This window comes from Zootermopsis nevadensis, unplaced genomic scaffold, assembly GCF_977971745.1.
Source record: "Zootermopsis nevadensis isolate Lab colony 2312 unplaced genomic scaffold, Znev_1.0 Znev_ptg000003l, whole genome shotgun sequence".
NCBI classification, from domain to species: Eukaryota; Metazoa; Arthropoda; class Insecta; order Blattodea; family Termopsidae; genus Zootermopsis; species Zootermopsis nevadensis.
The window spans coordinates 13030387-13053555 of NW_028259135.1; the positions used below are offsets into that span (position 1 = coordinate 13030387).

At 37.5% G+C, this 23169-nt stretch overlaps 3 protein-coding genes across 7 annotated transcripts in view; 2 read left to right on the forward strand and 1 right to left on the reverse strand.

The window, feature by feature from the left end:
• Nucleotides 1–745: 745 nt before the first annotated feature.
• Nucleotides 746–23169, reverse strand: part of LOC110827353 (oxidoreductase-like domain-containing protein 1) — a 45331-nt gene continuing 22907 nt past the window's right edge. The window contains exons 1-2 of one of the 5 annotated variants that reach the window (XM_087359087.1): nt 7369–7413; nt 746–1229 (exon numbers count right to left, since the gene is read on the reverse strand). In XM_087359087.1, the coding sequence (XP_087215213.1) occupies nt 906–1229; nt 7369–7398 (354 nt within the window). In that variant the 5' untranslated portion in view covers nt 7399–7413 and the 3' untranslated portion in view covers nt 746–905. Of the gene's footprint in view, nt 1230–2517; nt 2727–3096; nt 3250–7368; nt 7414–23169 lie in introns of those variants that run through there. The other 4 variants (XM_087359053.1, XM_087359063.1, XM_087359084.1 and 1 more) reach the window with 4 other exon arrangements.
• LOC110827341 (coiled-coil domain-containing protein 137) lies at nt 5937–10182 on the forward strand. The gene is made up of 4 exons (XM_022058943.2): nt 5937–6110; nt 6854–7148; nt 8217–8558; nt 9966–10182. Exons 1-4 carry the CDS (start codon nt 6034–6036, stop codon nt 10122–10124), a joined length of 873 nt encoding a protein of 290 aa, XP_021914635.1. The 5' UTR covers nt 5937–6033; the 3' UTR covers nt 10125–10182.
• LOC110827320 (sodium-independent sulfate anion transporter) overlaps nt 14025–23169 on the forward strand; it is a 38382-nt gene continuing 29237 nt past the window's right edge. The window contains exon 1 of the mRNA XM_087358880.1: nt 14025–14250. The gene's annotated coding sequence lies outside the window, so the exon portion shown is untranslated. The remainder of the gene's footprint in view (nt 14251–23169) is intronic.

Here is a 23169-nt window from a genome sequence, read left to right on the forward strand (position 1 = left end):
TCAACACATGCACAACACTAACAATGCTACAAGATGAAGATACAGAGCTGCACCATAATGCACCTTGTATCATGTGCACTGAAGCAGATGTTCTTACCGTTACTAATCACCATCAACATACAAAACCACAAGAATTCATGACAAATCCATCATACAAATGCATAAAGTTGCCTTAGCTTGCACCAGTTACTCTGTTCACTGAGGTTATATACATGAACTGAACTCACTCTTCTACTTCTACATGTTACATAACAAACTGTTAGTTACACACCACAACTTCGGGTTGATGTCCTTGTCTCACATATAAAACTTACTAACCACCTTAGATACAACTTTGAAACCTACTATACGTATAAGTATGTTACTAGTAACTAACACTAACGATACACATTGTACAATAAATTCACACACAATATCTAAAAAGAAGTATCAAGGAATTAAAGAGACATAATTAGTGCATATGTACAGTATACAGAGTGGCCAAACTTTACATTACCCTCCTGCATTCTATGGATTCCTGAGAACTATGCAGATTTAATCTCAATCACCAGCCTAAAAACTGTTTACTTAATTATTTACTGTCCTAGTACCAGGAAAAATACTTGAATAATTAATTGATACTTACCAGTACAGTTCAACTGCAACAGTCATAGCATCAACTGAGACCAGATGATGATCATGAATGGTGAGGAGGTAAGGATATTGAAGGGGATAATTCTACCAGATCACATAGCTCAACACCCCATAATACAGTCATTATTTTTATTTCTACTCCTTACTGTGCCATTAATGAAGTTTATTTTTTCCTGCCTTAAAATATTGTATTTACATTAATATTTACAAAGTATTGTATTTACAACAGTATTTACAAAGTATTACTATTATATCCATATGAATGTCCTATGCTATGATCCATCATCTAACCTTTTTAGTTCCATCATAAGAAAGGCTCTTGTATTGGGATCTGATACTTTACTTAATATAATACTTCTTGCCTTCTCTCCCCCATCTGCATAAATCTTGCTCAGTTCCTCTGCATATTGGATCCATACACAGTTAGCACACCCAGACATGCAACAAGTTGTAGGCTCCTCTGGCAGTGACACTTGCGGATTATCTGTCCCTTGTTCAGAGTTCCTTGTCTCACTGCAGTTACTCGTTACTGAATTCGTATGTGTAACAGGAGGCAGTCTAACCACATTTGTCTTCATACAACTGGAAGCGCATAACTGTAAATAGAAGCTTGATTTCTTTAACGATGCTGTTAATAATTCTGACTATGCATCAAACTATAGAATTATTAATAAATGATTAATTGGAACGGATGTGGAGGCAAGCAGTTGTGGCCTAATTTAAGGTACTTTCCTACTAGGAGAGACTGAAAAATCATTAAAAACTTCAGCCAGGATAGCTGATCTCCTGTCTGAGATTTTAACCCGGGATTTTCTGAATATGAAGCAAGAGTGTTAACCACTAGTCTGCAAAATTCACAAAGTCCTTGATGTAGGTAAACCATATATGTAGGTTAACAAGTATCAGAACCACACAAATTATAAAATAATTCACATGCTGTCTTAATTTATTTAATGACATTTTCATTTGCATAGGTTACATGGTGTCAACTAGCAAGCTGAATGATAGATTAATTGGTAAGATGTGAAAGAAAGTTGGGCTGTAGATAATACATAAATATGAATTACCTATCACATACATTATAATCTGAAACGGTATGCACAAATGAACTGTATTCCCCACGTAATCTAATGTGTCTACGATTTGCCTAATGTGTGATAATACCTCACTGTCTTGTCGCTATATTATTAGTAGCTTGCCTGACTGTGCAGCAACACTTAAAAAATACTGAAATTCCTTCATAGTAGATTCAATCTCAGCACAAGCACAACTGTTCAATTTGTTATGCTATGAAATTAAATAATTTCTAATACAGCTTGAGAACATTAAATGAGTATTCACTACCTTCAACTACATGCACGAACACAAGGAATGCTCTGCCTGTTTTCTCATAACCGTGATAAATTTCATATAAATGATAAAAATGATGAAATGCTCAACAATGATAATAGTATTTTGGCTGATTGATGATGGAGACAGATGTTACACAACCCAACACACAGGCTGCATGTGCAATGCCCATTCACCTGTGCTTATGAATTTATTTTCAAAAAAAGTGTGTTATTACAGCATGTAATGCAATGTGGTATGGAAACAATTAAAGATAAATACCAAAGTTTTTAAAACAGCATAAAAGTGATCAATGTGTTTTATTTAAAATATTAATATAAAATTATATCAATACCAAAACTAATAAAATTATATTAAATTAATACTAATATCAAAACTATATTTCTGTATGAGAACTTTGCCAATGCCAACTAATCCGACTCTGATTTCCAATACGTAGATCGATGCAAATATATTTGAATATTTTCAGAAGTTTGGCACAACATATTCGACAAATAGTATCTAGGTTAGGGTTGGGCACGAGTAACTAAATACCTGCAACGTTCGTTGTAAACAGGAAACGGTAAGTACATTCGCCATTTTTGGCACCGAAGTATGACGAAAGTGATTACATTATAGAATGATATCATAAAAAAATCACTTTCTACTAATACAGTACGTTGGTAATAGTGAATTCGTCAACTATTTACTGGTTTCATTTTTTTTAACAACAGATGGAACTGCAGTCCACGACTGTAATCTTGAGACTTGAAGGTTGAGCAGGTGGGGCGAAGGAGGAAGGAGGAAAGATGGCGTCTGCGCTGCGGACTTGCAATTCTCAAGATTACAGTCGTGGACTGTACGTTGTCCCCGAATTTATGAATGATACAATCAACTTCTAACCTTCCATAAGGAGTAAAACACAGCAATCAATAAATTACAGTTACAACCATTAAACCATTTTCAGCAGCAATTTCAAATTGTCCACTTCAACGAATTACGGATCCATAAATTGTACAAGAAGAGTGGATTTGTGTCTGATTAGTTCTTCGTGACGAAGTTTCTAACAGCTAATACATTTAGCAGAAAGGTGATAATACACACAAGTACTCGATTCTAAACTGCGATACAGACCTTTCTAACACGCCTTTTCTTCTGTAATTTGCAACATTCTTCCGTGCTGCTGTCACGACTGAGCTTAAATAACAAATTCGTAACTGATCCTTCACTACCATTCGACGCTATATAGTCTGAGCTACTGAAAAACGTCATTAAATAAATTATAAATAAAACCATATAAATATCTGAACTGTGGTATGGGCTTTATGCTATATATATATATATATATATATATATATATATAACTACTCAAAAATCATTCTTTTCATTTTCGTGCCACCGGTAAAAACAACGTTACGGTTTCTTGAAGTCGTGAGGTTGAAAGTCGAAGACGCTATTGCGCATCACCAACCAATCTTCAATAATTTGTATTGTATTTCTTTAATTAAGACTGCCAAAGTTTCTTATTTCATACAATTTAATGACATTGCTGTATTTTCTTTATAAAACTGTTGACTATTTTTCATTTTGAGGTATGCATGTTTTCGAAATAGCAGTAGTGTAATTTGATTTCCCCCTCAGGGACCCACATCAGTGGGTAAGGGGACTAGCACCCGCGAGCTACCCAGTGCCTGAGGGTATAGCCGGGCCACCCTATAAAAAAACAATCTGTTACGAAATCAGATGAAGCAATGCCGGATGGACTCATTCGCGGTGAGAAAGAATGGAAGAGGCTTTACACAGGCCTGTAGAGCCAATGATGATGATAATTAATGATGTAATTTAATTTCAAAGAACAATAAAAATAAGGAATTACAAGCTTTTTCCTCAAATACGTTTTACATAATATTTTAAACTTTCTTTCGTGAAGTCAAGGATTTTCTTTTCTAAAAATTAGTGCATTGGAAGCTTATTGATAGTTGATTAATAATGACTCAGCTGTATGGAGAAATGCAACCATCATCCTTTTTACATACATACCAGCTACTGTCATCATTTGTTTTGTAGGCGGCCGTCGAAAAAGATATGAATACTTAATGCAGTCCGTGGTTGTGAAATAGTTGACGACTCCTGATATAAAGGGGCCTGTATACAGGTGAGATTTCAGGTTCTCACTGTGGCGAATGTGAAGGTCACTGACTACTGTAATTTTGCGCCTACGCGTCTGGTAGAGATTGGCTGACGTTTCAGAGGTGCTTACTGTCTCAGTGCCCTGTTTATGAAGGCAGTAAGCACCTCTCCAACGCCGGCGAAACAACCGAGATGACAGTCACGTTAAACAAAATATCATTTGAAGGGCAACATTCCATCTTCGAAGTCTTATTACCCAATTGCGTTTGCATGTCCATCCGATCCGAAATATTACACAATGTGAGATACGACTACTGGAAAACTCGGTACGTTAGACATTAAAAAGATGGAACAAAATGAACATTCTTTAATATGTTTCCTGCTCTTTAAACATAATAATAAAATAATTAGTTTATTGAATTCTGACACACTTAGAACGCGGGTTAAAGTGTACTCGTGACTGATATGTTAACTAGCGCACCAACGAGGTTTACCTTCATGCTCGTGAGCATCTTTGCGACGCGGTGTTAAACGCAGGATAACTTTTGGCATCGAACATAGTGATGTTTTACGAAGCGCGAATGTTTTCAGTTGAATTTGTTTGGTGATCCATTTATTACATTTTGAAGTTCAGGCCTTCAGGAGCACTGGGGACAGGCACCGAAGACGACACCTATAAACCAACACTGTTCGTGCCTTTACTTATACTTTGCTCAAATGCGAAAATGTACACAACTATATTATCACATGATGTTTGCATATTGTCTGACGTCGCAATGTTGGCACTGAAAATTACTTATCGAAACAAAGTAACATTTGAAAGCATTGAGCAAAGTCACGTAGATCACTTATCGAAACAAAATTGATATATGAATAACATGCCAAACATGTGAGCGTTTCTTCAAGTTTCTGGGAAATTTCCATGCGGAAACATGTGTCGTTGTGTTGGTTGGTTGATGAACGTTTGGTGTTAAGGAAATATGGGCCTTAAGGGACAATATTCATGAATGCGTGTGTTATCACCGTTGCTATTAGGGGATTTTTAGCATTACAGGCTATTATTTTCCCGTCGTTATTGGCGGGCAATTTTCTAGTAACGAACAGTTAATCTCTTAAATTACTTGACGTAACTCGATGAATTTTGTACTGGGGATTTAGACAAAACGTCGAAGAGTGAGTCTAATTCTGAATCACAGTGAAACTAAAACCGAATTGTTTTTTCTTCAAAAACGGTCCATTGAAAGACTCACTGGTTGGCCAACATGACACAAAATGTATTCATTCAAGATCTATTTTTATTTGAGACATCTATCGATGCTGAGAGTAATTAACAAAATGAAAGGATAAATATACCAAATAAATAATTTTTTACTTGGAACGCTTTTCGATGTTGCGAATACACTAAAATTCGAGGAAAAATAATTTTACCCTGTGCAAAGAGGTTTGAATATCTTTCCAACAAATGGACGGCGAGGTTGACAAAAGGATAAAGAAAACATTTTTAACCTTGCCATCGCATTAACGGACATTAATTCGTACGTTTAATAAGAAGCACACACTTTAGATGTTTAGATTGAACAATGCAAAATTATATTGAAAACACATTGGTATCTATGCGGGTTATGGGTTTTACATGTTACTAACCCGTCTTGGTTTCCGATTTCGAATAGGCCATGACTGAGAAAAAAGCCATACTCGTAAACGCATCAGTCTTTTGTGGCGTCATTTATGTTGAAATAGCGTCACATGTCATTCCTGTCATACACGTTTTTTGGCAAGTAGCAACTTAGAAAATCAGTACCGTAAATTTGGCAACATTGATATCTTATGAGGATATTTCACATTGAATATGTTGGTTACACTAGCAAAATGAAAATGGCGTCATTGTAGGTTTTGGTGTTTTGAGGTTAAGAATAAAGATTACAAACACAAAATAGAGCAATGGGGAGAAAGATACCAGGAGGAAAACACAAAGGTGTGAAAGACCCTCAGAAACAAAGAGACAATCGAAACGCTTCGTAAGTAGAAAAATGAGAGTCAAAACATAGCTTAGTATGTACTATTCGAGATACAGTTACGATAAATTACAAAATATGGTGTAAAATGTGTACGTTATTTAAAAAATGGAATCACGTTCGGAAGAAACTTTCATTTGTGGTCCTAGACAAAACTGTAAACAAACTCGGATATCCACAAAAAAGTACAAGATATAGATCTTCATGTGCCAAACACTAACCCCAGTAAATATCAAGGAGTAGTTTACTGTACTGGAATTAAGCTATTCAGCAACCTCCCCCCCCCCCCCACTATAAAACGTCTGAATCACGATATAAATAAATTTAAGTCAGCACCAAAAGAGTATGTCCTATCTCACTCTTTCTACTCCATAGAACAATTACATAACCAAACATTCTCAGCTATTATAAACATATGTAAGCAGTAGTGGTGATGCTTTCTTGTGCAGTTATTTTTGCGGTAATACCGTAGTTAACTGTAAATCACTGTCACAACTATGTAATTCTTATGTGTATTAGAAATAAGTATTATATTTGTGCTATGACATGTTCTACATCCTTGGCATAGGACTGTGAAGGATCTATGGAATGTAAAATTAGATTCTGTCTATTCTACTCCTTATTGTATTTGTTCTCTCAGGTGACGGCTTTGACATTATCAACTCTGTTTTAATTTAATTTAATTCATCATCCACTGGGTGTTGATTCAAAATGGTCTCTGGTTCTTCATTATGTGTTTTATGCAGTTTACAGAATAGAATCAACGCACCTCCAGAAATTGTGGATTTCCAGGAAGTGCCTAAAAGTGTGGAACGATTAATGAAATTAAATCAAGCACTGAAAGATGGTAGAATGCAGACAAAGAAGAGAAGGATGAGGAAGAAAAAACAGAAAAATGAATTGATAAATACAGAGAATTTGATAGGAAAAGAGATACTATTACCAGGGATGACAAAGGCAGACAAACCAACACAATCATTTGCTCAGAAACCAGGAGAAACAGATAGTCAATTCTTGCACAGAATTGATGAGGCATGTCATGTAAGTTCTTGTTATTATTGCAACAAATCTTCATACAATCAGTCTAGCATATATCAAAATATTGTAAATACTTCTACAGATTTTGTTTAATCATACAGGTATGAAATGTGTGTTGTTAGAAGTGCAGATATTGTTTTATAAAGCATACATGTAGACATGCTTAGAAACAAAAAAGACCAGTTTCTGAATGTGTTTCAACTGCTGGTAGTTAAAATTTTACCTGGAGTTTTCCTGATTTCTTTATGTCCATATTGTTTGTGTCATTTTTGCAGTCGCTTAATACTTCCTGCCTCCACACAGTCTGTAGAGTGTTGAGAGTACATCAAGAAGACTGCCTAAAAGTTAAAAGATATAATAAAGTTTTGTTCCATGTTGGTAATTTAAAAAAGAAAAGAGTCTAGTGATTGAGACAAGTTCTTTCTATCGGACCCAACACAGTAGGTGCCCCTGCCACATACACGCGAAGATGAAAACAGATCCTGTTTTTGAAACATCCTTTTGTATTTTAACCTTGGACAATGGACAAAGTCCAAAAACCCAATAACACCGATTTTATCACACATCATTGTCAGAACCCTATGGAATCCAAGAACACTTCATACAAAATTTGTAGGTGAATTTATGATCTATTTACATTCAAAAGTTCATATTCCTGTTTGATGAGACAATTTTGTAATCAACATAAAACAGAAAACTAGACACAGATTTTACACAGCTTTCATGTTACTTTACATTCTGCAGAAAGAGCAACCTTTGTGAACATTTAATATATTTTTAAGAACTTTTAAAAAACAACATTTCAGGGCCTTGCATTAAGTGGTGCTAGTTTTATCTCCACCTCAGATATCTGCATGACCACCAATTTGGTATTCGTAATGGCAGGTAGCATACAGTGGTCCCAAGTTTCATGAAAACCTGTCAGTTGGTTAAAAATTTATGAGACACTTACACACAAACATGCCGACTAACTTTTGTTCATAAGTAAAGTAGGCTCCTGATGTATTTTATTGCAGTATTGTCATAATCAAGCATTTTCTCTAAAACACAGAATAAATGTACTTGTTACAGCAAGTGATTCAGGAAGCAAAGTTTGAGGCAAAATATGGTGTTGATATCAATGTAGATCCTGTCACAGGAGAAGTGTCAGTAACAAAGCAGCCAAGAGATGAAGTTGATGAGATAGAACATTCAATGCATAAGAAGCAAAATAAGAATAATCCTGGAAGAAAATCAAGTAAGAATTTACGGAAGAAGCAGAAATTGGAAGAAGTAAAGACGGTGAAATTAGACAAAAATCAAGATGACTTTGAGAGGTTTCAAGATAATGTTAAATTTGGTGAAACAGTTCATGCTCCACCTACAATCAAAGCAGTTCCACGAAAAGCAGGTTCAAAGGATGCAAAGGACAGGGTATGCATAACATTTACTACAAACAAATTTTGTTAGTGGTATAGTCAATGGAGCCTGCTGAAAATGCCCAAATACTTTACTTCTTTTGAGAACATTTTTCAGAAATTTCTGTGACATGTATTTTACTCTGCCAAATGGTTTTTGAAACTCCTGATGATACTGGCTTCCCATTTACATACATTAAGCCTGTCACTGAAACTGCTTCTTTAATGAACTTTGAAATTATATGGACCATGATGTAGCTGCCATACTTCAAACTTTAACTGACAAAACAGAAAATCATCTCCTCTAGATATGCACAGCACACTGTCCAATCAGTGGATAGCATTTATACTTATATTCCATAGTCCCTAGTTTTGATTATTGCCCTGAAAGTAGGCTATCCTGAGTTTCATAGTATTCTTCAGTCCTAGGCAAATCAGGGGATAGTACCTTAATGTAGATCTTACTGATTTCTTATACACCTCTCCTAATTCACCATTCGCAGCCATCCTGTCATTTGCCAGTATATGACCTATGCGCATGAGACTTAAATAAACTAAGAAACAAGCAACACTAAGTTGAATACATTTGTCATATGTCCCTATGTTTTACATGCCCAATGCACGTTTTCTTCCTTCATTTCTTCACCCTAATAATTCTCACCAAACTGTGCCAAATACATTGCTTTCACCCTCACCTCGCATGTTTGAATTCTATACTTGTTCCTATACTTTTCAGACTTCGACAGTGAAATTATTAATTAATGTTGTTTCTCATACATAACAAACTGAATGCATGAAATACATGGAGGTTTGTTTTGTTTCACAATAAAAATGAGGGCATGATTTGCATTATGAACTACAGTATTTGAAGATTAATCCTTCTAATCAAAAATCTGGCCAGTCAAATGACTGAACAGCTTTAATTAGCCCATATTTTATAAGCATTTATAGTTACAGTTCTTGTAATGAAATGTATTTTCACACAAATGATAAAATACTAGGTTGATAGAAATAAACCAAATTTTTGTCAATGTTCTTAAGTCATATGCTGTTTTCACAGCATGTCAGATTAGAAAGAACTCTTTGAAACAGTTTTATCAATCCTGGGGACTTTGTTGTACAATATGGCACTGACCTTCTCCATCATAAGTTATATATTCTCATTAGTGTTATTTATCTTCCTTCCCCTCTAGTTGATAGATGAGAAGTTTCCATTTTTTTTTCCATCTTCCCACACTATTTCCTTTTTTATTTCTTGCCAGCTTTTTCCTCTTTATATCTTCTGGTACCAGATCAGTAATTTTGTTTTGGTCACTCTGTGAGTCTCTCTCCTTTATATTTTAATCAATTAATGTTACTTATCTCAGTTAAAACAATCTTAAAATAAGTAACATAGTTCAGCTAATTCTTGAACCTTTTGCAGCCTGGAAGGAAGGATTTGTTGCTGAAACCAATGTTGCAGACAAAAACTGGGCCCATTTCCACATTTTCAAGGAAACTGCCTTTCGCCACACATCGACAGTTGGAGTTGCAAAGAGTGCAAGCAGTTGAGGCATATAGGATGCTGAAAGCTCGGAAATAGAATCTTCCAGTTATTCACAATGTATACAAAACATGTATATATTTATGTGACTTCAGTAGATGGTGTCTGAGTTTTTAATTTATTCTTCCCCTTGGACCATGTCATTTGAGATGTGTCCTCCTATTCACTCTCCCTCTTCCCTCTGAATCTTCTGCCCTCCACAGATTAGGCTGAAGCCTGTTCAGACTTACAAAATTTGAAGTCTTTGCAGTGTCAAAAATCTGCATTGTGGTCTTCTTGGTTATGATGCCACGTAGTTTCTTGTACTAGCATAACAACATCTATTTGAAAATGAGAGAGAGTATGGGATGAAAGTTATTGATGGTGGTCTTGATCTTCGTCACTGTGAGAACCATAAATCCCTTCTTCTTCTATGGCTCTCCGGTCCGTATTCGGTCCATGGCCTCCTCAATTCTCCTCTTCCATTCGGTCCTCTGTTAGGTCCGTCTGTCCGAGGCTTCATAAATCTCTAGTTTGTCTAATTAAAATAATAAACATTTTAAGAATACATTTTCTCTAAAATTTACAGATTAAGAGAAATCTCTACATAGAGGCTTGTATATATTTCACGTGCAGAATAGTTATAGTCAAAGTGCTCTACTTAAAGCTATTCTGTCCTCATAACAACCAGTTTCTGATAACCAACAGGGTCTTGTGAACTTAGGGTTCTTTAGTGTCTCTTACATTCAAACCTCTTATTTAACACTCTCAATCCATGTTCTTCCGTTACAGTGAGAGTTCCAGATTCACAGCCATACAAAACAACAGGCATCTCTGTACATCACTCAATATCACTAATGTATCATTCTGAGAGACACGGGATAAGTTTTCCAACATCTCTCTTAGCAAGTGCCCATTATCTCTTTATAATCCCTACTGTATTATTTTTTTCAGTTAATGAATGTACTTTTTCTTACCAACTTCACCTGTACATCAATCATGATTGCTTTTAAATTGAAACATAATTGCATTACTGACAGCTAATGAACTTTATTTAATAACGTGGAGCCAAATTTTAAGTCGTTGCCATCTTGTAGAGATGTCGTTTTTAAACAACAAAAAAGTCATGTTCTACAAACATAATCTCATGTCACATGTCCGGATTAAGTTCATTATGATTGTTAGACTGATTATTCATTTAAAGATGTTTATCAACTGCACGAGTTAAGCTGCCCACCGCAGTACAAAGCAGGAGTGCTAATGACTCGAGCGCTACGTTCGCAAAGTTCATATTTTTTAATGAATACAATACAATGAAATGTAATGAGCAGGGATAGCTCAGTCAGCTACGGGCTGGACGGCCGGGGTTCGATCCCCGACGGGGGCAGAGGATTTTTCCTCTAGCCTCTGCATCCAGACCGGCTCTGGGGCCCACCCAGCCTCCTCTACAATGGGTAACGGGGTCCTTTCCCGGGGGTAAAGCCGGCCGGGGCGTGATGCCGACCACTCACCCCAAACGCCTACATGGGACAAACTTTACTTTACAATGAAATGTAATCGATCAAAAAAGGAGATAAACTATTCACGCGATAAATTTACCCTAACCAATTAATATTCAGAGCATGTCAGGGTGGTACACTGGTAATGTTCTAAAGCATTATTTGGGAGTTATCTTGGTCAGGATACCGGCTATCGTTACTGAGAATATCCGTGGTTCTCCTCAGTCCTTTCATTATGAACACGGGGATGGTAGGCCTAACTTGAAATATACTACGGATCGCGTTCTTCCATATATTTCTTACATGCGTGATTTTGTCATTTTATCCGTCACTATATAACCCCTGCAGCTGACACAGCATAATTAAATAAAGTAAAAAAACACTGGCTTATGCAGTTGTCAGACTTTGTTGAATCTAACGTCACACTAGAAGCAAATGCAAATTCCAGTTGACGGCTGTAATCGATTCCTCCACTTTTACACGCAACTCGTTTGTTGTTGGTGCAGTTATTTGTTTAAATTACTGTATTTGTGGAAGAGACGCAGTGGCGGAGGTGACAACCGCCAGATACACAAAGCAGTTGACTTAACTGTCACGTGATGAGCGTCAACATGGAGGAACAAATGAGCTTCCAAGCTCTTCACCGTCACAGACTATTTGAACCCAATTTGTTGTGCAGACATGAATAAATCCCTATTGATATGACAGATGCGTTCACCTCTATTGACAGGAAGTTCTGGAAGCAACTACTTCCCATTAAATGATTCCGTGCACAGTACAAAATACAGCAAAGCCTGTCTACAGCGGAACCTTAAAATGGAAACTTTCCTCTGTCCAGATGCCATATTACCTTGGTCCCGTGTATAACGAGATAAATATCTACGCACATTTCTTCTGATAAACGGAAAAGAAAAATAAGGTAATTCATGAAAAAGTCTACTTGAGAATTTAATGGATTTTCTTTTCATGTAATTTTCATCCTAAAAATTATCTGAGAAGGAACAATCCTTTGACAGGTAGGAAAGAAGTAACTTGACTGTCGACAAAATATGCGCAGAAAGGAAGAAGTAAAAGAGAAAATTAGAAAGGAAACGAAGACAGGAATTCAAACCTTGCACTACTTGTTAACAGAATACTGTACAATGAGCATGATTTCTGGCATTTTCTTTGGATAATGCATCGGGTAGCTATATATAAAACAAAACCTGATAGTCAATAAATTCCCTGCCGTTTATGGGACTCGAATGTGCGTTGCCGTGTTCACAAAAAAAAAAAAAAAATTGGACCCCACCCTGAGCCAGCTGAACCCAGCCCACAGCCTTACAAAATAAATTAACACATAGAACAAATTTATATGCGTGATACTCTCTTGAGGCCCAAGAGTGATACATGAGAAAGTTATTGGATTTGTAACATTATCACAGGATGCTTCAAAAATATAATTATACGACGTGAAGTAGTTGGAATTCTTAAATGTGAAGCTGGTTTTATTCATCGCTGTTACATAAAATATACAAATAAAACTTCGAAAATGCTACAGTTATTATTTTTAAGAGTGCAAGGAAGTAAATAACTGGAGACCATAAATATTAAACCCTCTTCATAGTATTCTTCCTCCTTCCAAGGTTTACGCTCATTAGACCCATTTCCGAGGTTACACAAACTGTTCAAACAAAGTAGGATTTGAGGTTTTCAAGGAGGTGAGTCTCGTAGTACTTAACCGAGGTTTCAGTGGCCTTTGCTGCCTCCATCATTAGGGCGTCAACAACCCAGAAGACAGCCATCTTTGTAAGAAAACTCAAACGGTTGTGAAATACATGCACACAATTTCTATAAGAACCTGCAGTTTGAACACGTACTTGCGCGCCTGTCTTGTGTTAGATAAAACTTCTTTACTAGGGCTGATTTCTATGTATTTTCACATTAAATGCGTACATATTTATTTTGCATAGAACATAATATGATATATCTAACATGTTTTTATTTAGTGTTCTGTCTGACGACAGGTCCATATGAACAGGATCCTTCCATCCTTTTCTCGGACTGGGACCTGTTCATATACGTTCTTGGCAGATGATCCAGAAGTGGTTTGCCATTGCCTTCTTCTGTGTGTGAATGGAGTAATTGTTGGGATGCCACGGAGAAACCGGGGAAGCCCCCGGAGGAAAACTCCGTGTTGCCTAGACCACGGCCTTGCCCAACACAAGTTATAAATTCGGGCACCGCCGGGAATCGAACCCGAGACCCCAGGATTACAAGGCCGGCGTATCTAACATGTATACGTCATAAAATGAAACTTGAAGGGCAATCATGGTATGAAGGTGATTATGCAGAGATCAGAAAAACAATTTCGTTAATATAAACAAATTTCTATGTATAATATTTGAACTGTGATGTTAATCTAAACGACAACTCATTCCTAGGTAAGTATAAATAAGATTAAGAACTAACGCTGCAATTGGTAGACCTTCAAAAGGAGAGAAATCAGATTGGTTGCTGGAGGCAAAGTTTCTCTTGTTTCCCGTGTGAGTCGTATATTTAATAGTAGCCAAAAGGGCACAAACATGATGTAGTGTATCACCTAAAATAAAAGCTGGGAGAGAGAGACCGGCCGAAGATCTGGGAGCAGCAGCTTTATATTTACGGATTCCCGTGGGAAGAAGAACTCGCCCATTCCAGTAAGAAAGGTAATTAAACGTATTTTCATGAAATGCTCATCATAATCGCAGGAATACAACAATAGCATATTTATATTGCATTATTCACGTTGCTAATTGCACTGTACTTACACCGATGTAGACTATCTACGATCCACTTACGACGAACATTTTTCCCTCCAAAATAATCGGTACCTTACGCGACTTTTATTTATGGGGTAATATGAAGGATAAAATCAACGGCACGAAACCGCATTTGGAACAAGAACAATTTTGGAAGTTCCTCAGGAAGAACTTCGGATGAATTTCAACCTGCTTTACCGTATAGTGTGTGCGTGTACAGGAACATTATTTTCAGCATCTCTATAAAGCAGCGATACTCGACTCGTATCAGGGAAATCTTGGAGCTCTTTGCGGTGATGCATGCAGTTTCTGCCGGCAGCCGGAAAGTGATAGTTGTGTTTAGATTTATTAATGAAGGACGTGTATTTAGAATGTTAACTTGCGGCACTGAAATGGGCTTTGTGCTACGTAACTTGCAATGAAGATCCAGTTTCAGTGTTAAATTCTTACGGTATTTTTGGAAACGTTGTAAATGGATGCTGTTAACAGGGAGAAGATTTAATCTTCAGAAAGAAACAATTTGTTTCAAACAACATTCAAATATGATGGTCTTCTGGGCTTTGGTGCCGTGTAGACTCGTAGGTAGACGCCAACATTTCAAGGACACACATTTTCTCCATCTTAAGGTCTCCATCGTACCCACCGCCGTGGAAACCTCAAATCTCATACATTAATAACATTTCAAAGATGTAACTTCGAGTTTCTTATCTCAATCGATTGAAGGAAGCTACGGCAACAAGGCTTTTAAGATGGCCCTCGTGTAACAAAAGGAGGTCTTATTAGACATTAACACACCCACACCTGCCTTACGAAGCCTTCTTACGTCATTCGTTACATCGACACCACAGACGTCATTGTAACTGGTACTTGTTACCTTGGCAACTTAATCCATTGTATAATTTTTTTCTTTAAAAAATACACTTGAACATCAACATACAGACATTTTCTTCACCCCGTGTACAAGTAATGTACTTACAAACGACAACAGTAGAAAGATGTACTCCATGGAATAGACATTTTCTCTAAAAGTAATTTTCGATTTTAAGATGAACCCTTTTACTGAAAATATCACAAAAGTTTTCTTGGTTTTCATGTACGGTTAGAGTTATGATTGACTGATATGTATCAAAATGAAATGTGTCTGACTACCTTTAGTATAGAAACCCAGAACCAAACCTCACACAAGTGTTCAGTAGTTTGAAAGATAAAACATAGGGACTGACGTCCAGACACGGCCTCCACATTATATTTAATTTGTGTTCCACGTATAAAACCCTAACTGTATAACTTCCGGATCGCAAAAAGTTACACCGAGGGCCGGAAGCAGTCAGCAAACCGCCCTCTGGGTATTCATGATTTAAAATAAGGGTAAAATTCGAATGGGTACATTTTGTGTGTGTATGTGTCCCTGAAGACAGGGCGCCCAAATTTCGTTCACTTTTCACCGCAGTATGTTATTTTATTTGCATTTCGCACGTGGTACGTTGCCCCTCCAGCCCCACTGATTCTTGTTCGGCTGATTTTTTTTTTTTTTTTTTTTTTTTTTTTTTTTTTTTTTTTTTACATTCTCTCAAGACGAAAATTCATAGAAACAATAGAATTGCCAAGTTCTGACAAAAATAAATTCGTGACAACATGGGAATGGTACGCGCTTTCTGATTAACTTTTACAGGAACATATTTGCAAGGACTTCACAAATACAAGTTCATGCACAGTAAGTTTACTGAACGGGGAGCCTCTTTGTATGCTCGCATGTGTACAAGACCAAATACTGAAAAACTGAAAGAAAATTACACTAATCACAACATCAAACATTTTATAATTTATGTATGTTTGTTCTTTTCATGACCGTCATCAACTGCGCAGATCAGTGACTCTCAATCTTTGCTTATTAATATCAAACAACAGTCGAATTACTGGCGTTAGGTAATCTGTTTGTTTCGACTGTACATTATAAAATCAAATAGTATTATTATTACCGACACGTTTAAACATGTTTGTTTGGTACCTAAAAGTCAACTCCATTACGTGGCGTTTACATGAAAGTGGCGTCATGGAGACCCTATTACAAATTATGCACGACTGAATGCATATGAAATAATTTAAACGTAATTTTCTTCTGCGAGAACCTTAAGTTTCACAAAAAGAAAACTGAATTGTCACGAGGGCAATGAGGCCTCATGATGGAGGCAGTAACCACCTCTGAAACGTCGATCAAGTAATAACAACTTCAATGAGCAACCCCAGAATAATTTCGAACGAATATAGTTCTAGATACACAGATCTACACGGAGAATGATTTTAGCCATGTACTGCATATGGCCACGGTGGTCTAGCGGTCAGAACACTGGCCTTGTAATCCTGGGGTCCCGGGTTCAATTCCCGGTGGTGCTCAGATTTATAACTTGTGTTGGGCAAGGCCGTGGTCTAGGCATCACAGAATTTTCCTCCGGGGGCTTCCCCGGTTTCTCCGTGGCATCCCAACAATTACTCCATTCACACTCAGAAGAAGGCAATGGCAAACCACTTCTGGATCATCTGCCAAGAACGTATATGAACAGGTCCCAGTCCGAGAAAAGGATGGAAGGATACTGTTCATATGGACCTGTCGTCAGACAGAACACTAATAATAAAAAAACTGCATATGACATGACTTAACAGAGTTTCTTTTAAACATTTTTAAATTTAAATACAGACTGATCAACTGGTTATAAACAGCTGATTACATATATACATATATATATATATTAATTAAACTAATTGTGGCGTTCATCTCAAATTACTAGTACGATTACAGCACATGAGAAGAAATGCGATTGTATAAATAACAGGTTCTTTAGCTGGATAATGAATGCACATGTGAAATCGAAAACTTCGTTAGTTGTAGCAATGTCTCGAGTTGTGTTAAAATAAACAGAGGCCGGACTCCAACTACAATCTGTGGGTCGACAACGGTTCGCGGATTACTGGTTGAGAAAGACACGCGCAGATTGCATATCTTAGGATGACATGAACCCTTGCAAGGACTGAAGAAAATTACGTAAAACTCAAAATATCCAGTCTCCCTCCCTAGACCAGCTTTGTTCAGTCTTGGATTATTGACGTCGATGTTTCAACTGCAAAGGGCATGTAAAGTAAGGTCATCAGAGGAAGTGGTCGAGTCATAATGCCAGGAATAAAACCAGCATTATTTTGGAGGAACTCAGAAAATTCACGAAAACCCTCAGTCAGGATAACCGTTCTCCGGGTTGAGGTCTGATCCCGGGATCTCCCGAATACAAAGCTGTAGTACCAACGTGAGACGTTCGATGAACAGTACTTTCCGTTTCATCGCCGGACCTCTTAAATATGAAGCAAAGATTCTAATTTACGGTTATACAATTTTAAGGCCTGTATTTTGTTGCCAAGAAAATTGCTGCGAAAATAAATACCTCTCTTTTCTTGCAGTCTCAGCTGCTATGTACTACTATGGCCTTCACGGCAGACTACTTTCCTAACAAATTCGAAAATAGTGTCATTAAATCACTCTTTTTTTTTTGCTACGTTTATGGAACAATGGGTTCAATTGAAGAGAGTTTGGGAGTGAGAACTAGCTCCTTCAATAAACTGTTAAAAAATATTTGTCATCATCAGATCTACTTTTAATCGGTTGTATCCGGCTGAAACTGGTTCTTGTTGGAAAAACAATGAACAGAGTCGAGGGTCAGGATGACACGTGACGTTGCGATATACACAGGCAACTAGAAAATAATCGTTATGTGCAGTGTCCGATTCATGTTCGGAAATTCCCTGGTTTTAAATCAGGGGCTTTGTAGCGTGATATTTTTCATTTTTGTAGGCTGAAATGGATGGAAAATAAATGCGGGAGAAATGAGGAAAGGTGGAAGGGATGAACATTGGAAAGAATTAATTTATCTTTTGATTTCAAAGGGTCCTTTACACTAATATAGAACCGTTGAAACGTGCACAACATATCCTAACTCGTCATGTAGGTTGCTTCAATACTGATTTAACTCGTTCTTTTACTTCGAACCGAACCGAAAACCACCAGAGCCCTACTGCTCCATGGTGGGCCTTGCTGGTGTGGAATTTAGAGTTCAGAGTATCAAGAATTCTTTGCTTCTGTATTAAAATAACCATTCTGTTCCGTATGTATTAATTAGGGCCGATGTAGAGTTAAATTCGTGCGTACAGAGATATTAAACAGCTTAGGTTTGGGAGACTCGATTCGGTGACTTGAATGCTGGGGATCTTTTGATTCCTGCTAAAAGTCTATTGATTAATCCTTTAAAGCCAAGTTTTTAAAACTAAGTTCTTATCTCAAGGTAAATACAAAGAGTCTCCATCACACATATCAATTGGATAATGCTGTTTAAGGGAATAATGCTGAGAATTATATGAAACCCCTAAATAGCCCTGTGGGCTAAAGGCAGAATTACTGATCGTTAAAGCATGTAGTACATACAGTTGTCACTAGGTTTTTAAGGGCTAAAGACAAAAGGAATAACTTGGAGTATGTAAGCAAAATGTCGTGGGTCATGGTTATCCCGAAACAGGCTTCAGAAATAATAAATAACAGGTTCCCTGCAGGCATAATTGACAAGTTTATGTGGAATTTGCAGAGATGGGCGTGGATATTACATTTGCCAAGTGCAGACAAAGCACACTGCAACGAGAAGAAAGTTAAGTCGCAGAAAGGAACTAAACAACCCCAGTTACTGGACACAAATTTGCAAACATTCTCTTTTAAGTTTTAAAATTTTAAAATATTATTTTGTTTCATACGACGCGTTTTGGAAAGAACACGTGTGGAAATTGGTACTTCGATACATGTACTTAACAAAGGCGATGTTGCAGATTTTGCGTAATCAGTTTCTGACTGCTTCAGGCTTTCGCAGCGGTTCAGTACAAATGTGGATCCTGCTTCCGGACGATGGCACCACGTGGATGACGGCTGTTTTCCAAGTGTTTCGGAGACCCTTAGTGTATTTACTTCAAGGCTAAGTGACTACCCAATGGCGTCTTCCGATAGCTAATTATGGTCAAGCCGCGATTTGATGACTCGCTCAGCGCTGTCGGCCTCATAACCTCACTGGCCGACAGTCACGTGTTTATCAGGTGCGTTGTCAGTTAATGTGCCTGCGAGTAGAAAACCTGCTACTAGACAACCTGGAATGTACACTGACAGCTACAAGTTTGCGACTTCATTCTTCGACGTTTGACAATCAAATTAAGAGTTGACAACAGCGCTACATTGTGGGTCCAAGCTGGGGCTACCAACGTCACACGCAGGCCGGCCATTAAATCTGGTGCCATCAGTAGTTCACAAGTCAGTGAGAACATATACTGAGACGGCACTAAAGCAGATTAACAGAATGACACAGTACAGACCTTCAAAATGTCGACAATGCAGCCTACATCTTCATGGTGTCACCACGCACAAACACGATCCACATTTTCATTGTCTTCGTTATAACTTATTACAGATATAAATCTGGAATTTAAGGTAGAAACTTGCTGTTGCAAAGCGAGTTGCGCTGTATTGTCAGAATTTATAGTTACAAGTTATGTCCTTATGCTTAATTAAACATTCGATGAATTAAAAATATTTCAGATATACAACTTACAAATCGTAAAGTAGATCTGTGTTATACGTACTAATTTTTGTACAATGTCTGTGATAAATTTAGACAATTTGGGCATTTATGGTAGAACTTTCCAAACATTTCTTGTCACTTAACCCCGAATACTTGATTTCATCAAAATCCGTCATGCAGAACATACTGACGGACACAACCCCACCACAAAGTGTGTTCATTTATGCACTGCACTCAGAACAATTATAGGTACGAAATTGGGTACGAATGTACTTCACAATTTTGCTTTCGTCACGCCTGAAACGGGTCCCTCAGTATTTCCATCTGAGTACAGAAGACGGCTCAGGGATAAAGAAGCTGAAGCTTGAAGATGATAAATCTAGTCTCTAAGCTCTTAAAATCTTTTGCCAGGATCTAGAATGTGTGGAGCCTTCTCTTAGCGTTCTCCATACGTCTTGGTTTCGCGATGCTTAGACACTAGACCGACTTTTGCCTTTTCGTCCTCTGGGATAGTCTGAGAGCTTATCAGGAATAACAGAGGCATTTAAATGTGAGTTCTGGAGGTCACATATTTATTTCCTTGTAATTTCTAAAACAGATTTATAACCAGGAATCAATAAATTTTAGGTCAGGTCATCGATCTCTAGTCGCAACTGACCATTAGCTACTGCTGCCAGCAAACAACTCATTACAACTGACCTGCACATTGGAGAGATGAGTCACTACTGTCGGCAGCTGTTACGTAGCATCTCACAGTCGACGTGAAACCATTAACCAGGGATCATTAACACGATGATAAAACAACCGGTGAATTGCATTTTTCTCGAGGGGTTTTTATTTCATTTTCCAAAATGCTTTGCGTTCCTCTCCCCTGTGCCAGCACGGGCGCCAAAGGTGGAGAACTAGTGCGCTTAAGAATTATCCACCGAAATCACTTCATGACTTTGGCAGATACCAACATTTCGGAGAAAAATGCTATTATCACCGCCAACCATACTCGTAGACGCTGTCAAACCATTCAGCGATGCGCCACAAAGTCTACGAACTTGAACCTTGTTCATCAGTCTGTTGGACTTGCATTTTCAGACCATTAGAACCCGCACACTTGACATTGTAACGTAAATGTAGTTACGCAAGAATACACGTTCCGGAAGACAGATACGAGCGACCGTGTGTAGGTTTGACCTCGACTGCCTTCTCTTGTAATGAGTACGAAACCAAGTCGATGCTGACGTCATCAATTTCAAACTGGAGAAGTGAGCAATACATAATTTTGGTACGAAAATCTGAAGGGAAGAGACACCACTTGAGAGACCTAAGCGTAGATTGGAGGATAATATTAAAATGGATCTTAAAAATATGTCATGTGTGTGTGCAGAATACATTCATTTGGCTCAAGATAGAGTCCAGTGATGGGTTGTTTAAAACACGTTAAATAACCATCATCGTTTCATAAAAGGCTAGGAATTTCTCGGCTAGCTGAGCGACTACCTGTGTTTTTTTTAAAAAAAGGGTATACTATATTGAGTTCAACATGGTTGATCAGGGCCGGAGCAAGCCTGAACTCCGCCCCAGGCGACGAGAAACTCCGCTGTCCATCTGCCTCAAAACTTCGTCTCACTGTGTCTCAGACAACTGCAAAGTTAAAGTTCAGTTTCATTCACATGCTGCATAACATGTCGAGATGACTGGGCCCTTACTACGTTTTTTAGATCAGTTAAAAGTTGTCCCTGAACCTAAGGACCAGGCCCCACACACCGAAGATGGTCCATGATCAGTGCTCGGTGAGAAAATTATCTTTCTAGCAGCTGAGCTCGAGACAACGTCTAGGTCAGGAGAAATTTCTAGGTAGCTACAGACTTGCAGTTGAGTACTTATTATTCAGAAAATCAGTTTTAATATTGTGATTATCAACAAACATCCCTTCAGCATACCACAGGACTGCTGATATTCAACTTAACCACACTGCAAGGCTGTGCGATAAATACTCCTCCAGTCACATATCAAAATGGTTTACTGCTGTGAGAACAAAAACTAACCCATCTATTAAAACAGATCAATTCAGCTTGATATTGAAATTGCCATGCAAAATAACCGAGTCTATCAGTTAACAGATCTAGATATCACATTGTTTTCGAAGAAACCGAGAAACATCGACTCCATAACAACGAGGCTGGAAGTTCGGTCAATTGGCCGACTTCTTAAAGCACTGTTTTGTTTAGTGCAAAAATGGTCTAAAATACACGCCAGCTTCTCGTAATTCTGCGGAGGACGCACTGAGGTACTGCCTTCATTAACATGAAAAGCTTTGCATTTTGCCTAAAGAATGTATTTATAGGTTTCATATGATTCTCACCGTAAACAGATGTTATTTCCTTAAACAGCATTAACCAGATGATCTTTGTAATGGATAATTTTTTCTTTGAGTTAAGAACTGATTTTTTTAAATATTGCATAGACGAATTTTGTGCTTGAAAGTGTTACGACACAATTTAAGTAGGAGATAAAAAATGCGTCAGATATTAACTACACTGTACCCCTAAAACGGCTGACACAACACGTAAAATATATTCTAACTTCACATAACACAACAACGTAGTTTATTATTTCTAGAGAAAAACATTAATTACAAGTGTTACAAAACAATCGAATTGATACTCGTATAAAGTAGGTATCATATTCTGTCGATTCCAATTAAAATTAAATTAGCAAAACAAATTTTAACATGGATGGCCGATAATTTTTATCCCAGTCCGTTCAACGGTTCCAGACAAACATGCGGACAGACACGATCTTCCAATTATGTGTTTATTTCTATGCTCTTCGTGGGAAGAAACATATTTTAAATATATTGTAACATACCAAGGTCACCGAATTTTATAAAGAATATGACCTGATGGGGAAAACCACACATTGTACGACTCGATGGTTTATGCTGTGTTCTGGTTACGCAATCGTGACTCAGAACATAATTGCACATTTCAGCTCGTTGGACCATTACAAATCAACTTATGGAAAACCATTTCTACATATTTTTTTTAAAATCATGATTCACCTTGCAAGGTCTAATAGTAAATCGAAATATAAATGTCTGTCTCCGATAGCGGACGTCCGTTTCAAACCACGTACACTGAAAAATAATAAAAATAGATCCATCTTCACGGAGGGAAAAACCTGGAACTATTTAAACCCGCAAATGGCCCGGTGATATTATAACGTCCGATAAAAG